At 42.9% G+C, this 17,019-nt stretch overlaps 2 protein-coding genes across 2 annotated transcripts; both read right to left on the reverse strand.

Annotated features, from left to right (window-relative positions):
• Positions 1 to 5,802, reverse strand: vsig10l (V-set and immunoglobulin domain containing 10 like). The gene is made up of 12 exons (XM_023989222.2): positions 5,425 to 5,802; positions 4,810 to 5,139; positions 4,247 to 4,519; positions 3,562 to 3,828; positions 3,095 to 3,340; positions 2,703 to 2,981; positions 2,209 to 2,301; positions 1,401 to 1,625; positions 975 to 1,091; positions 834 to 874; positions 648 to 743; positions 1 to 370 (listed from the first exon to the last, which is right to left on the reverse strand). Exons 1-12 carry the CDS (start codon positions 5,534 to 5,536, stop codon positions 296 to 298), a joined length of 2,154 nt encoding a protein of 717 aa, XP_023844990.1. The 5' UTR covers positions 5,537 to 5,802; the 3' UTR covers positions 1 to 295.
• Positions 5,803 to 7,561: 1,759 nt separating this feature from the next.
• On the reverse strand, positions 7,562 to 11,417 carry etfb (electron transfer flavoprotein subunit beta). Its single transcript, XM_023989225.2, has 7 exons — positions 11,276 to 11,417; positions 9,927 to 10,085; positions 9,331 to 9,489; positions 9,157 to 9,219; positions 8,528 to 8,686; positions 8,221 to 8,437; positions 7,562 to 7,928 (listed from the first exon to the last, which is right to left on the reverse strand). The coding sequence occupies exons 1-6, from the start codon at positions 11,324 to 11,326 to the stop codon at positions 8,267 to 8,269; spliced, it is 762 nt and encodes a 253-aa protein (XP_023844993.1). The 5' UTR covers positions 11,327 to 11,417; the 3' UTR covers positions 7,562 to 7,928; positions 8,221 to 8,266.
• Between the last annotated feature and the right edge of the window lie 5,602 nt (positions 11,418 to 17,019).

Genomic DNA, 17,019 nt, shown 5'->3' on the forward strand with positions numbered 1-17,019 from the left:
TCATTTTTATAAGATTTATTGAAAATAAATATCAGTACAAAGTTTGCTGATCGCAGAGATTGGCGTTCAGATAGACATGWATATTCAATTTGGTTGAAGCAGAAACACAATTTTGATTAAGAAACACCATAGTCAGTTCTGCAGTTACAGAGAGCAACATATCCCCATATTAAATCAACCTCACATACATAAGAGCTTTTCACATTAGTGATAAAATAATATTAAGAATATAAAATATGAAAACATTTATGACAAAATATTGCACATCCCAGTGAAAATAACAGTTTTATTCCGTTTACACAATTGTGGCAGTTCTCACAGGGGGAGGAGCGACAAACGTGGGGAGAGGGATTGACCGCTCAGCCGGAGCCTGGAAAAGATATCAGATACAACGCATGGCTGGTAAATCATTTCTGAATAGAAAATCACTCTCCTACATTTCTATATAACAGTTCTAACCCAGTAGCAATTCCACAGGGCCCATATTCACAAAGCGTTTCAGAGTAGGAGTCTTATTCATTATGGTTTAAAAGGCAAAACTGATCCTGGATCAGCACTCCTACTCATCTATGTTTTGTGAATACGTGCCCAGATGTGTACTTCAGGTATTTTGTAAGTGTATGTCATGACAAGGCGGGGTGAATTACCGCCTGTGATGTTATTTTGTTGTAATCAGGCAGTGGTTCGAGTCCTCCAGTCAGCAGGTGGTTGGGAGTGTTTACGTCTGGTTGGGTTGATGCCACCTGCATGGGGCGGGGAGGGGAAGAGTTCTACAGTACTGGTAGGAACATGACATTTGTGCAATAACAAATTTTCCCAGTTACTGACATTACCTTCTCTACTGCTCTGGGCACAGGATATCTGTTCTGTTGACCTATGAAACAGAAACACAATTTTAGAGTGAGAACCACTTGATTCCGGATGTGACAATAAAAAAGGAAGGAAGATCAGGGGATTGAGAGTTGTGCTCCTACGTTTCTTCCTGCAGCAGTAGACACAGAGGTATATGAGGCCGATGAGGAGGAGGAGGAAGAGGAGGCCACAGGGAATCCCGACAGCGAGGCCTATAATCTGTGGTGTGCTCAGACCACCTGTCATACCAGCACAGACACAGTACAATCTGTTAGAGCAGCACTCACAGAGCCTACTCTCCACTGATGCGTCAAAGGCGACATGGAAGCATAATGTTTACTATAAGTTTAACTTTACCAGTATCATGTAGAAGTCTACTTTTATGTTAACATCCAGCTCATTCCCCAGTCTCTTGCAACAATACATCTTACAAAGAAATGAATTCATTGCTTCACATGGAACAACGCCAAGCCTACTAGTAAGTGGCAATCAGATTAGCACCCTCCAAACAATCTGAATAGGAATATTATCCAAGTCAGTTCAAATACCGGGTCCAATTCTCTGCACCGCTGATGGTTCCCCCTGAGTTCTGCCAGCAATGGGGATGACCCGGAAGTAGTATGTGGATTTGGGATCCAGAACAGAGATATCAGTGCTCCGGAAGGAACCGGACCTCTGCTGAATGCTCCGGAATCCCTCTGTGGCTCTTTTCCTTCGGTTGCCATTTTTAGTGACAGTTAGGAGGTCTGGTCCGCTCATCTGGATGTCAAAGCCTTCAAAGCAACGGAGGGACAGAAACCAGTGTTGAGCAGTACTTAAAGGGATGTTCCATATAATTTTACATTAACTACAGCCAAGATACATGTAAAACCAGGTCAAATGTCAAATTGTATCCCGAAGCTGTCACTACAGAGTAGTATTATACAAGGTTCTCAGCCAACTGCTTGAAGACAGACTTATAGACCCAAAACGACATAAAAGGAAAATGGCAACAAGAAAGCAGGCTCATTTTAAAAAATTGGTTAAGGCCTATTAGGCTACAATATCAGTTTCTCACACCAAAGCATTGTGCACTCTAGAACAAAGCTGGATAGTCCAGATGGTCTCAGAATTAAGCAATATTTACAGTACACCCCCATCTACTGTTTGGATTTGCATCTTTCCCCAGCAGCAGTATTGGTGAGGTCTAGCAGTTCAGCAGTGAGATCAAAATAATTTTAACAAAAGGTTGGAAATTGGGGAGGTTCCCATGTTGTCAAATAACAATGCCTAAATTGTGGAAAACACTATTCTTAGGTTCTGACAATATTGTTTTTACAGGAACATTTGTGAGAATAGGTACGTCGGCAGCTTTACCTGTAATCACAGAGGTGGGAGGGACCTCCCAGGTCATTGTGATGATGGTTCCATTTTTATTAGGGAAAAGACTGGAATCTGAGATGGTGGGGCCTGGAGAGGGGTGGAGAGGAATACTATGGAGCTTTGTGTAAAAATAAAAAAAAGCATGTTTTTCTTTACACAGTCTAAGACCCCATTGTGCTGCTTCAGTCTAGTAACTCTAGTGCTCTAGAACTTTCAGGTAACATCTGATTCTCCAGTAATTTTAATACAGCACAACTACTTCCCAGTGCTCAGCACAGAGATCACATGATGCATGTTTAACCACATTCTGTAACTACTGTATAGCGTAAAACACTACTATAACAGTGGATCAAAATCTTACATAAAGTCTTTCAAATTTCACAGTGACCCACCAAGTAAACAAAACCATGTATTTCGCTCTAACTCTATCCATGACCCAAGAGAAACAGGCCGCTAACCACCACATGAGAAACTGGTCGATGACATACCCAGTAACTGAGTCTTTTTTCCATTGTTGCCCAGTGGGTTGCTACAGTTACAGGTGTAAGTGTAGAGCTGAGCGGTGCTGGTGTTAAAATCATGGATGCTGAGATGTGCAGTGTCCACGCTGATCTGGTACTGCAACCCATTGGCTAAGAGCTCGGTACCTTTGGACCATGTGACCGTAGCCTTGGGCGTGGCCTGGCTGTTGCAGTGGATGGTGACCACTATTTTACCCTCTCGGTCCACTGTGGTCAAGACCATCGGTAAAAACTTTGCAGGACCAGCTAAGGAGTAATGAGACCACTAGTTATCCTGTGTGATCCTCAAACATTGTTTGTTGTGCAGACCTGCAAAATGCCTGGACCTTACATAGTCTAGTATGGAATAAGTAACTCACTGGCAGTAATATTGCACTGTGTCTGATGGAGGGGGTGATTGGCCCTACAGAGGACCATTTTCCCATTGAGGTCCTGAGAGGCAGGSATGGTCAGGTTGAAGTCTCCAGCACCGCTGGTGGCGTTAGTCAAGGCAGGAAAGGACAGCAGGGCTTCTGGGGTGCCTCCTGGCCACCGGCAGTGGAACTGCAGGTCGACATTTCCGTTCACTGCATTGACCGAGCACACTGGGCTGGCTGTCGGGCTCTCTGTGATGGTAGGAAGACAAGGGGCGGCGGGGTAATTAGAACACTTGCACGGCTAAATAAATGCAAAAAGCTTATTGGTTTGGCGCACACACACAGGTTGTGTAGCACAGGCACAATGATCCATCCAGATGTTTCAAGACCCCTTACGCTAAGATCAGTGACATCAAACAACACAAAACATGTGTACCGTATTACCCCCTCAACAGACGCTAATACTCTACCATAAACGTTGACCGTCAAGTTCTTCTTGCGCTGCGCTCCAGTGTTCACATTGACCAGCACACAGGTGTATATGCCCCCCTGGCTAGTTTGGACATTGGTCAGATTGAGACTTCCGCCCTGGGAAACGGGCAGGGTCTGACCCCCAAACATCCAGGAGGCGGAGGGTTGGGGAACCCCCTCGGCCTGACAGGAAAGAGAGAGGGAATCTCCGGAAACAAAGAAGGCCTGGGACGGACTGGCTCCAAGCACGGGCTCGTCTGGTCCATCTACGGGAGACGACAGGTAGTGGAAAGGGAAGTCAGGTGACCATTTAAGGGCATATCGGTGTCATCAAATGGCTGGTTAAAGTGGATGTCATTTGTGGTCGCATTTTTTGTTCAGTGTAGAGTAGAAGAGTAAGAAAGTGAGGAGGACTATTGCCATTTCCACATGCGAGTTCCATATAGAGGAGTTGAAGGAAATAAAGACGTGCAGTGGCAATGTGGATTTGTGAGACAGGGAAACATGTTGTTGCTTTCAGTAAAGGATTAAGTTAAAGGATTCAACTACAAATCTAGAGACATGCAAGTAATTACGGGTGCACAAGACAGAAAATTGTGCTGTTAACTAATAAAGTAGAATAAAAAGTCATGTTCAGACTAATGCTTCGGACAAATAAGGCGAGATTCAAATACTCCTTCTTACAGAGAACAGTTATTTTCCTCTGAAATGTGACAGTGCTGAAAGGGTTGGTCAGGACCAAGGTGTATGGTCCTGTGTCGTTCCGGTTGGGCTGATGGATGACCAGGCTCTTCTGGCCCACTGTGTAGTGAGAGTTGTTCTGGATCTCCACACTGTTAAAGTACCACCTCCACTGGTCGGCCTCACCCTGCAGTGTGCTGTACTGCAAAGTGAACTTTTCGGCTCCTTCTTTGGCATCGGCAGGCTCTGTATTCACAGACACGTTCTGGATGTAGTCTGAAAGCAGAAAAACGGTTGGGGTAAAGGACACAGATGGATGGACAAACCATATTGCTTCTCCATGGTGAGGAGGACAATGTAGCTGCATAATTCCTTGAACGGGTAAAAGAAACTTACACYTGATCCTAACATGACTAAACTCTACATGAAGTCTAATATACAACTAAAATGTGTAATATTCAACTAAAAGGTGTGCTCAAAGGAGAATTTCTATTGAAACTGCTTTTTAGTAAAGGAATGTGATTAATCTGGGTCTGGGAAACTGGCACCAAATGCCCAATACTCACCATAGACCTTCAGCACAAATGTGGCTGAGACAGTTTTAAATCCAGACTTGACTATCTCCACAGTGTAGGTGTTACTGTAGCCAAATGACACATTGCGGAAGGTGAGGGACCCATCGGTCTCAATCTTCAGCACATCACGGTGAATGATGGCTATGTCTGGTGCAACACTGGAGCCAAGGGTCCAGGTAACCACAGGTAAACTCCCCATCTTCCATGTGACCACAGGGTCAGGTGCACCACTGATGGTCACTACCAGAGTCACATTGCTGCCAACAGTGGCGTTGACAAGTGAGGGTCCCAGGGGAGAGATGGTCAAATCACAGTTTACACCTGTAGTTGATCATGACGAAGCAAAGAATGAATGGAAATGTAAACATTAATACAAAGTTGATTAAGGGTCACAAATTGTAACTAAATCCTACAGAGAAATAGGATCTCAATCATCTCGTGATACATTCTATATGGTCACAATTTATTGGGTAGTTAATTAGGTGAATCAATCATTTGTTTATTGTATAGGTTTACAATATGGTGTAGGCCTATTGAAAGCAGGCTAGTTTTGTTTATATGGCACGTGACATACAAAATTAAACAYCATGATAAATTGAAACTTACCTCCAATCACAAATATCAATACAGTTAACTTAAAAATGTGCCAATTGTGGACACCAAACTGGTGCGAGGACATATTTAACCTCAAAGAGAAATCCACGAAACCCGAAACCATAAATTGCCCACAGCTTTCACATAAAAATCTTCCACATTTAAGCTTTTTAAGATACCACAAAAAAAATCTGGGTAGAGTCCTTGTAAAAGTTCGATGGACAACTGATGTAATACAATCGCTCCTGCGTTGTGTCCTCTATTGCACTCAACCTTGCTTTACTGTCGAGCTGTCCGGGCTATCTGTCATCAAAGATTCGAGAGCAATTCACCTGTGTCGATGTCAAAGCCTTGATTGGTAAACGTGGGCTTTACTTTTACAGGCAAACTTTCAATAAACAATGCAAAAGTGACTGCTTGTTGAGCTTTGAGGTGTGACYGTAATTTACTATATCAATATCTACAGGTAAACTAGTCTAGATTGGCATATTCAACCAAACAGTACCGTGAGAAAGAAGAGGAATATGATTTATTGCGCAGTCACCTAGACGTTGACACAAAATAAAAAGGTGTAGGCTGGTGATTTACCAGTGTTTCAGGTCTATTGTAACAGAATGATCTGATTAATGAAAGGTAACCGGTTGGACTGCATTCTTTCCATCACCTATTGCACTTGTCCTCTGGGAGAAACCAAATATCTCCCCGCCTTAACAACCGGAGTTGTTGTTCACAAAGCAACACGGCTGGGCTGCCTAGCTCTCGCCTATCCTTTCTTTGGATTGGTGGACATCTCAATATTGTAATCMCTTTTGAATATTCGAGGAGGGTTGTTGACGTCAACCGCCTGTATTTAATGTGGACGTTATGCTACTAGCTTCATGCCATGAATAGCCAGCCATTGAGACAACTCCGATTTAAAGTGTTTTTTTRRTTCTCAAAGTTGCCGGGATGTCACGTTTCCTACTTATCGGTACACTCGTAATAATTTAAGATTTAGRCATTTCTATTTGATCAAATAAACCTAACGTAGCAAATAAGCCATAATGTTTTTGTTGTTGACCAAATTCGACACTCATTAACCTCAACACAAAAACGCCACCTGCTGGAGGGAGAAAGATTTCCCGCCMAGTTTGGACTCTTCCTCTCTGGAGAAACAACCTTGGTGTCTGGTCCCAATGAATGCGGAGTGGGACACGCACACACAGCTATTACAGTTATTGGTTACCACTGAAATYATTTAGTTCCATTGAGGGAGTTCTATTAACCTGAGCTGCAGTGTACCCGTTAATGGCCCGTGACTTGAACGGGCAAAAGCAGAGYGAGGAGCACCCTTCTCAAATCGAACAGTAATCTGTGCCACATTGTCAGGTTGTCAACAAGGCAGCACAGTGCATCATCTAGAAACATACATCTCTTTTCCATAAAATATGTTATGTTGGAATTTTCAAACAAGTTGTTTCATTGAGAATGCATTTTTTARCAAAAGCAATCACTTTTGCATATAAAAACAAAATCCTACTCATTACTCCCATGTGCCACTAGCCTAGGCTGCACAACTTTTGTCTTGAGCAGACTTCATCGTGGCTTTCAACAGCCCTCTGGCTCACGCCCGGGAGGCAGACCGGTTCCAAAAGAAATGCAATCACWTTTCACCTGGTGCAAACTCCTCCCACTGGCTAAGCTMGGACAGATAAGCGAATCCTCTCATTATAAAATTACTTTTGCTACACAGTTAGGAACCATTTAAGAGAGTACCATCTTTCTCAGGGATTTAGGGGGTTCGGAACATGCCCTCTAATGACTGGATGTTTGTTGCCAAGTACTAGCTACTCAAGAGACTATCTTAAAACCAAAACAATGATGTGGAAAGACAGAATACAACAACATAGAATGACAGTGGAAAACAGCAGATGTAGATATGAAAAAGATACCTTTATTGTTATGGTAGGATGCTGTACAATCTAAACAGAAGAGGCGCTTATGGTAAAAAGTCAACTTTGTGTGTGTTTTTAAAAATAATTTCCCCACATCTACTGAGAGACACTGTCCAACCGGAGCTGCCACCCAACTCAGAAATAATTATATTTATATAAACTTTATACAAACCAAGTCAGTAGACATATCACAAACCCTGAATGCACAAGATCCAACATACAGAAACATGGGTGAAAGAAAGTTACTGACTTATATTACTGGCTTGGAAGTTGTGCATTTTTTGAGTCTAGGTCCTCCATACCTAGTTACCTATACTCACAGAGAAGATACATTAATTACAATACAGATGTACCATGTGAATTAAATTGCACAATAACAACAGACCCTCTTCTTCTTCACCCTCTGGGCTGTGTGGGTTCCTACAGGACAGTGTTTCTCAGTATCCCTTTATTCCAGGTCAGTAGGCTACTATCATGGAAGTCAGAGTTAAACACAGAGGGCCGGGTGGCGATGGGTTCTGCATTATGCAACCAGTCCTCCACGTTTGCTAAGTTACTTTGTTCCATCTCTCAAACAGAGACCTGCAAAATGGAAGGGGAAAAATACATATTACAGCCAAATAGAGACAGAAACACTGAGCTTGGTCAAGTACAGCACACTATGGCAAAGGTCTGCGTTTACAGTTGAGGCAATTTGGTGGAAGAAGCAGATGATTGTACAATCTTCACTATTCCTCAAAAATAAAAATTTCTCTCACCATTCACAAGGGTAAGTTGTTACATGAACATGAAATTCATCAGTGCTCTGACATTTTCTAATGTGTTACAAATATTATCTCAAACAGTCATACTGTTTTTAGGTATTGAGACTCACCCCTCTGTGTGTCCKCTGCACTCCCCCTTTGGCTCCCACAYGGCCTCTAGATTGTTCCGTTAGCCTTGAGTTTGGCGACRAGGTCATCCACCGTCTCCACCTTCACTCCGGCCAGTCTCGTTGGGGGCTCGTCCACCCTCAACACCTCCAATCGCGACACCATGTCCACCCCCAGGTCTGCTGGTTTCATGTTGGCTATCTTCTTCTTCTTGGCTTTCTGGTAGGTGGAGGGAGAAGMAGATGAGAAATTAAAGTGCTATGTGTGTGTGTGTACACTTTGTGAGGAAATATACATTGTGTGTATTACCATGATGTTGGGCAGGGTGGCGTATCTGGGGGTGTTGAGTCGAAGGTCTGCTGTGAGGACGGCTGGCATGCTGATTTTGATGGTCTCTAGACCACCATCGATTTCCCTCACCACCTTCACCTTTTCCCCATCGATGGTCACCTCAGAGGCAAATGTGCCCTGCAAGAATGGGAGGTACTACATTTAGTAGATGTCATAATCCACATTGAGATGAGATATTATCTGAAATTATCAAATGAATTTACAACTAAAACATAGCCTTCTTTCCTATGTTACCTGACAACTGTAACCCRGTTGTAGGCCACGAGGCAATCCAAGTGTGACATCTGGTGGTTTAACCATGTAAATACACCCTAATTTTGCCCTTCATTTGGCCTTTGGTCTACTTTTCAGTYCAGACTGTGTTGACTGTAGTGACATAATCTAAGGCCTGATAGTTCAGCTGGTCTCTTCACCTGACATTACMTCWATATGCTAATGCTTATAAAGACCATGAGAAAAGGTCCTGATCTGGACTACAATGGTATCCAAGTCAGCACTTAACAGTAAACAAGGCCTCTATGCTCTGAGATCAGTTTAGTAATTCCTGCTGAGAAAAAAGATTACAACAAGAAGAAACCACTACTGACCTGAGGCCAGTCTAACAAGGCTGCCGTCATCTGACCTGTCTGGTTACAGTCATCGTCAATGGCCTGTCAAAAAATACCAACACAATCAGTGAGCATTACATGAGATCATGAGGTTCGATTTCAAAGTCAACTGGCATTGGTGTGGCAGTAGCGCAATCTATTGCATCGGATGACCTGTTTGCCCAGGATGACGAGTGAGGCCTCCTCCTTCTTGGCTAGGGCAGCAAAGATCTTGGAGATCTGCAGGGGTCCCATGGCCTCGTAGTCTTTTCCTGAGACCTCCACGTGGATGCCGCGGTCACACCCCATGGCCAGTGCAGTACGGATGGTCTCCTACACACACACACACACAAACACACACACACACACAATACAAACGCTTGAGCGGTAGGGTTCTCAAAATTATAAAAGAACACCATCTGAGAACAATGACAGAATAATACAATCATTAGCACAGTCAAGTTGGAGGTGACCATCTGAAGAATCCTTCTTACAATAGAATGAAAACATACTCATGACCGCTATCCTAATGAAGAAACAAGATCCAAAGCTTCCCTCCAAATGTTAGCTATTGAAGGCCTGTTAAGGAGGATGCAGCCTAATGATACAGAACATTTGGATAGAAATGAAGCCTAAAACTACAGGATGTTAAGATATAAATGAATTGAGTAGAACAGATATGTATAATGTCATGTAGAAGGAAAATGTTCTGCATCGTTGAATACACCCGACTCCAAAATGGTGTCGCCAGAGCATTCCGTCACTCTTACCGTTACTTGCGTGGGCCCACAGCTGACGGCCACCACCTCTTTGATGAACTTCTTCTCCTTGAGTTTGACGGCCTCCTCCACAGCGATCTCACAGAAGGGGTTCATGGAGTGCTTGACGCCATCTGTCACCACCCCGCTGTGGTCGGGCTTCACGCGGATCTAGGGGAGAGCGCAGGGTTGTCTTCATTAGGCACCAAACAGAAGAAAAAAACGAACTGAAAATGGGTGGGACTACCTGAACTCCAATAAGAAATGCTAATTCAGTTTCAAAGAACTTTGCCCTACTGAACATAAGTGACTACTGGATAGTCACTCAGAAGGGTCAGAGAGAGACAGACAAAGACAGAGGCTGGAGACATGAAGTGCATGCAGTCAATGTGCCGGAGTTAAGTGTGGGGACACTGTGCAGTCTGGGCACTTGGAAATAGTTGCTGTGGGCCCAATGTAGGTGTGCTCTCAGAGCTTTCCAATTGAATATGTGAGGCAGTCAACCCAATTCTGGAACACTTTTGAAAGCCTGCCACTAACCCAATAGTATTGAACAGCCATGGTAAATAAACCTTTTAAAAGGCCAAAATTCTGTCTTAAGTCCATCCCATATACATTAGTCACCTCATAAATATATGACTGGCCCAGACTGTGTCTCGCTCACACACACACCGCCCTCATGCCTCCCTGTCTGATAAGAGTTGAGGCAGCATTTGGGACGGGGGAGGGTACAAACATAGCTTAACCGAGTGCATCGAGAGACAGCTACAGGGATCTAGTTGGGTGCAGCTGAAGCAGGAGTGCTCAGACTAGTATGACATAACTGGTAATAGATATGGTGTTAGGCTTCCTTTACAAAAAAATATTACCTTGGAACTATCTGATTGGAGTGACTTGGATAGTGATAGCCTACTATCTAACTGTCCTGATGCTGTGACACCTAGTTGATTTTATGTTTTTAAATCCCTCTGATGAAGCCTGAATGATGATTATACATGTAGCTTAATATTTGCAATACATTGTCACAACACAGTGACAATGTATTGTTAGCTAGCTTTCTTTTTTAATGTTGACAGTCGTTTATCGTTTTACCAATTCTAGAAGTAACGTTAGCACGCTAGACAAATTAAACGTAACTGTTACCTAGACAACCCTGTAATGACCTTGGTATTTTCCTTGCAGTTATGGTTGTTAAGTTAGTTGACATTCAAACAATGAATGCTAGCTTGCTAAACTAACCCTTCATCCATCTACCCACCTTACGTTAGCTAGCTACCATAGCCATAGGAAGTATCGAATGGAAATTCTGCACGTGAAATGTTGAATTGCTTTAAAATAGAAGACAGTGGGGAAGTAGCTACCTTGACAGCATAGTCAATTACACGTTTAACTCCAACAAGAACCCGCGACATTGTTAGCGATTCTTCGGTTCAGCAAATGTACAGTAGCTAGCTACCCAGTCACCACAACGAACCTGCAACCAAGAGACTAGTGTTCTGCTAGCAGCACAAATGATAACGTCACTTCTGTATGGTAATGATGAAACCTTTCAAATAAATGGATAACTCATTCAAAAGACATTGAAATGTAATCAATAGCCACCTCCATTGTGACAACAAGAAAATGCAATGAGTAATTTATGAAAACAAATCCCAAATATGTTTTAAAATTATTTATTTTTACACCAATAATGAAAAAAGACAACATGACACTGGGGGCTATTGCAAGACACCGTAATAGACTGTACATGGGTTACATATTGGCTCATAGAGATAACTTTTCTACCTGTTTCAGCTAAAGTGGGGTTGGAAATATTCAGTAGGGTCTCTACTAACCAAATATTATGGTTCGTTTTGGAGTGGGACAGTGTTGTACATACCCAGCAGGACTTCGTTCTCAGCCAGCAGCAGTCCCCCTCCAAAACTACACATATTTGGTTGGTAGAGACCCTACTGAATATTTCCCACCCCCACTTTAGCTTAGACAGGTAGAAAGGTTTTCTCTCTACAAGCCAATAAGTATCCCATCTACCGTGCAGTGAAAGGAGTGGGTGGAGTAAGGAGTCACCAGTACTCTGTATTAAACCAGTTGCCCAGCACAAGACCAATTAAAGTTTTGCAGACTCTATTGAGTATTTCCAATAACATATATTTGTATTTTATTAAAAGTGTATTTCTTTAAATATAGCCTACACAATAAGTTTCAACATACTGGGATAAATAATTTAATATTGCAAATAAAATACGTCAAATTAGCAATACATTTTTTCAGAGTGGGTTGCAATGCTGTGAAAAACCGTTGTACTATACTTGTGATTTWAAAAAAATGAAGTTTGCGTGTCTCTGCAGGGGGACTGTTATTTTGAAAAAGAAAACCGCGATCATACTGCCAGCATAATATCCTGCTGCTAGGAGAACGGTAACGCAGGAAAGGTCAGAAAGATTTTAGAGCGATTCTGTTGAAAAGAAGGCGGGTCTAAACGGGACCGCCCATTGTTGGAACCAATTAAAATTATGTGAAATTGAAGACTGTCAGCAAAAGTGACCTGTAACCAATCACAGAGAACAAGCTGGTGCTCCTACTATTTCAGTCGGACACAAAGCCCAGGAAATGTGTTCCACTAGGGTAAAGGTCATGGTGTAATTAAAGGAATAGAACAGGTATTCGGTGCAAATACAACAAGCCCTTAACCAACAATGCAGATTTTTTTTTAAAGTAAGAATATATTTGCCAAAAAATTAAAAATAAACGAAAGTTAGAAAAAAAGTAACACAATAAAATAACAATAACGAGGCTATATACTGTGGGTAACGGTACCGTGTCAATGTGCAGGGGTACAAGTTAGTTGAGGTAACTGAGGTAATATGCTACGCTACAGGACTGTTTTGCTAGCACAGACTGGAATATGTTCAGGGATTCATCCAATGACATTGAGGAGTATACTACCTCAGTCACCGGCTTCATCAATAAGTGCATTGACGACGTCGTCCCCATATGACCTTACGTACATATTCCAACCAGAAGCCATGGATTACAGGCAACATCTGCACCTGGCTAAAGGCAAGACCTGCCGCTTTCAAGGAGTGGGACACTAATCCGGAGGCTTATAAGAAATCCAGCTATGACTCAGACGAACCATCAAACAGGCAAAGCGTCAATACAGGACTAATATTGAATCCTACTACACCGCCTCTGACGCTCGTCGGATGTGGCAGGGCTTGCAAACTATTACGGACTACAAAGGGAAACCCAGACGCGAGCTGCCCAGTGACGCGAGCCTACCAGATGAGCTAAATGCCTTTTATGCTCGCTTCGAGGCAAGCAACACTGAAGCATGCATGAGAGCACCAGCTGTTCCAGACGACTGTGTGATACCGCTCTCTGTAGCCGATGTGAGCAAGACATTTAAACAAGTCAACATACACAAGGCCGCAGGGCCCGATAGACTACCAGTACGTGTACTCAGAGCACGCGCGGAACAAGTGTCTTCACTGACATTTTCAACCTCTCCCTTACCGAGTCTGTAATACCTACATGTTTGAAGCAGACCACCATAGTCCCTGTGCCCAAGAAAGCGAAGGTAACCTGCCTAAATGGCTACCACACCGTAACACTCACGTCGGTAGACATGAAGTGCTTTGAAAGGCTGGTCATGGCTCACATCAACACCATCATCCCGGAAACCCTAGACCCACTCAATTTCGCATKCTGCCCCAACAGATCCACAGATGACACAATCTCAATCGCACTCCACAATGCCCTTTTCCACCTGGACAAAAGGAACACGTATGTGAGAACGTTGTTCATTGACTACAGCTCAGCATTCAACACCATAGTGCCCACAAAGCTCATCACTAAGCTAAGGACCCTGGGACTAAACAGCTCCCTCTGCAACTCGATCCTGGACTGCCTGACGGGCCGCCCCCAGTTGGTAAGGGTAGGCAACAACACATATGCCACGCTGATCCTCAACACTGGGGCCCCTCAGGGGTGCGTGCTTAGTCCCTTCCTGTGAGGGCATGGCCAAGCACGACTCCAACACCATCATTAAGTTTGCTGACGACACAACAGTGGTAGGCCTGATCAGCGACAACGATGAGACAGCCTATATATGGAGAAGGTCAGAGAACTAGCAGTGTGGTGCCAGGCCAACAACKCCTCCCTCAACGTGAGCAAGACAAAGGAGCTGATCGTGGACTACAGGAAAAGGAGGGCCGAAAAGGCCCCCATTAATGACGGGGCTGCAGTGGAGCTGAGTTTCAAGTTCCTTGGTGTCCATGTCACCAACAAACTATCATGGTCCAAACACACCAAGATAGTTGTGAAGAGGGCACGACAACACCTTTTCCCCTCAGGAGACTGAAAAGATTTGGCATGGGTCCTCAGATCCTCAAAAAGTTCTACAGCTGCACCATCAAGAACATCCTGACCGGTTGCATCACTGTCTGGTATGGCAACCGCTTGGCATCCAACCGTAAGGCGCTACAAAGGGTAGTGCGTATGGCCTAGTACATCACTGGGGCCAAGCTTCTTGCCATCTAGGCCTTCCGTCAGAGGAAGGCCACAAAAATTGTCAAAGATTTCAGTCACCCAAGTCATAGACTGTTCTCTCTGCTACCGCACGGCAAGCGGTACCGGAGCATCAAYTCTAGGTCCAAAAGGCTCCTTAACAGTTTCTACCCCCAAGCCGTAAGACTGCCGAACAATTAATCAAATAGCCACCCGGACTATTTACATTGAACCCCCCTTTGTTTTATCTATGCATAGCCTTTTATTTTTATTGAGTTTATTTAGTAAATATTTTCTTAACTCTATTTCTTGAACTGCAATGTTGGTTAAGAGCTTGTAAGTAAGCATTTCACGGTAAGGTCTACACCTGTGGTATTCCGCGCATGTCACAAATAAAATGTTATTTGAATATATACATTTAGGGAGGGATAAAGTGACTATGCATAGATAATAAACACAGAGTAGCAGCAACTATGTAAGATTATGAAAACAAACAATTGGCCAATATAACGTGGATAGGGTTCAATAACACTTCATAGTAAAACATTTTTTCATGGGAATAGAAGTCTGGTTCAAACATCGTAGGCAGGTAATCTAAAGATTGTCTGTAGCAGTGGAGGCTCCTCAAAGGAGGAAGAAGAGGACCATTCTCCTCAGTGAATTTCATAAAATGTTAAATGTTCTAACATTTAAAAAGTTATAATTTTTAAATAAAATTATACTAAATATAATCACGTCACCAAATAATTGATTAAAACACACAATTTTGCAAAGATCTACATTAGCCTCAACATCCCTCTGTAGGGTAGCACCATGGTGTAGCCGGAGGACAGCTAGCTTCCGCCCTCCTCTGGGTACATTGACTTCAATACAAAACCTAGGAGGCTCAWGGGTCTCACCCCATTTCTGGAGGACGTCCTCCAGCCTATCAGAGTTTTTGCAGCATGAACTGACATGATGTCCACCCAATCAAAGGATCAGAGAATGAATCTAGTACTGGAAGCATAAGCAACAGCTAGCTAGCACGGTGTATAAAATGTGGTGAGTAGTTGACTCAAAGAGAAAGATAATAGTTAAACAGTTTTGAATAAATTAATTTCTTCCAAAATGAAGAGAGAATTTTTTATTTTTTATTATTACTTTCAGTTTCACTTACTTAGCTAGCAAATGCAGCTACCTAGTTTAGCCTACAGAAACACCCTGCTTAAACAGAAGGATGCTGTGTTAGCTAGCTAGCTATGACTTTCCAACACACCACTGGAACTCTTCCAAGTTATGGTAAGCTTTTGGTGTTACACATTTATTGCCACCGGGGCCCACCGGTGTAACTGCTGACTGACTGTACACTGTAACGTTACTGCACGATTGTAGCGGGTTTACTAACGCCTTAGTTCTATTAGCTATGCTGACTATGACGTTACTTTAGCTAATATGGTGACAACGATGTAGAATGTGTGTAGCGGTTTGGCTTGGAAATGTTTTTTCGCATGGTCACACAGCTGAGCTGATGTGTTGTGCATTGAAGTCCACAAGRAAAGGGAAGAGGAGAGCGCATAGATGCAAGAAGGAATACAACGTGTTTACACCTGATCAGGGGTGTATTCATTCCCGCCGATTCTGTTGAAAAAAGTTTCTTAAAATATCTGAAGTTGTCCAATAGAAACGTTCGTTTGCAACTGTTGGATTAATGATMACATCCTATATCAGCTAGATGCAGGCAAGAGTTTGCAAGGCGGTATTGAATGTCACTGTATGTTCATGTGTCATTGTCTGTCAACTCAAATGTGTTTCTCGACTTGTGTGCACCTARTTTGTAAACTTTCATTCATAGGCTAGGTTGTAGCAACCTCATGATGGGTATAGGGAAATTTTGAGTATCATGTAGTAGCCTAAACCTATCGCTGTTACATTGAACTTGGTGAATGGAATATGAATGAGAATCATCCAAAATGCTGTAATAGAAATACAAATCTTCCTCATCTTAAACGGCACTGACCGTCACTGGTCAGTTAAAATCATACCTGAAAATATATACTCTTTGGAGGCCTCTCAGASTTTGAGAAAACACTCTTTGGAACCAGAAGCAAAATCAAGCCCATGATATACAGTATATCCTGAGGAATGGAAGAGTGAGTTGGCAATGGCATTAAAGATGCATAGAAATACCAATGGTTGCCATAAGCGGATGAAGAGAGGTCAACCCAGAATTTCAGTCCCCACTGAAAGGCTCCAGGGCCTGGTTTCCAAAAGCATGTTATGGCTAAGTTCATCTTAGAACCAGGATCCTATGGTTCTAAGATGAACTTAGCAATAACATGCTTTTTGGAAACCTGGCCCAGGTCTTTAATAGGCCCAGAACACAGTTACTCACACAATTTCAGCTGCTTTATCACTAGGGATCTTTCTTCTCTGGCAAACTCCTAAGATTGAGCTACTGTAGATCATATTTAGGGAAGCTGTCAAGAAAATTATCATGCTCACACAATCTAAAACGTATTAAATCATATCAAATATGCAACATGTTCCTTGGTGGTCAATAGAAAATATCAGTGGAAGAAGAATCTCCTACACATATCCTCTTAATTTAGCTATTTAA

Source organism: Salvelinus sp. IW2-2015, linkage group LG6.1 (assembly GCF_002910315.2).
Source record: "Salvelinus sp. IW2-2015 linkage group LG6.1, ASM291031v2, whole genome shotgun sequence".
In the NCBI taxonomy this organism is placed as follows: domain Eukaryota; kingdom Metazoa; phylum Chordata; class Actinopteri; order Salmoniformes; family Salmonidae; genus Salvelinus; species Salvelinus sp. IW2-2015.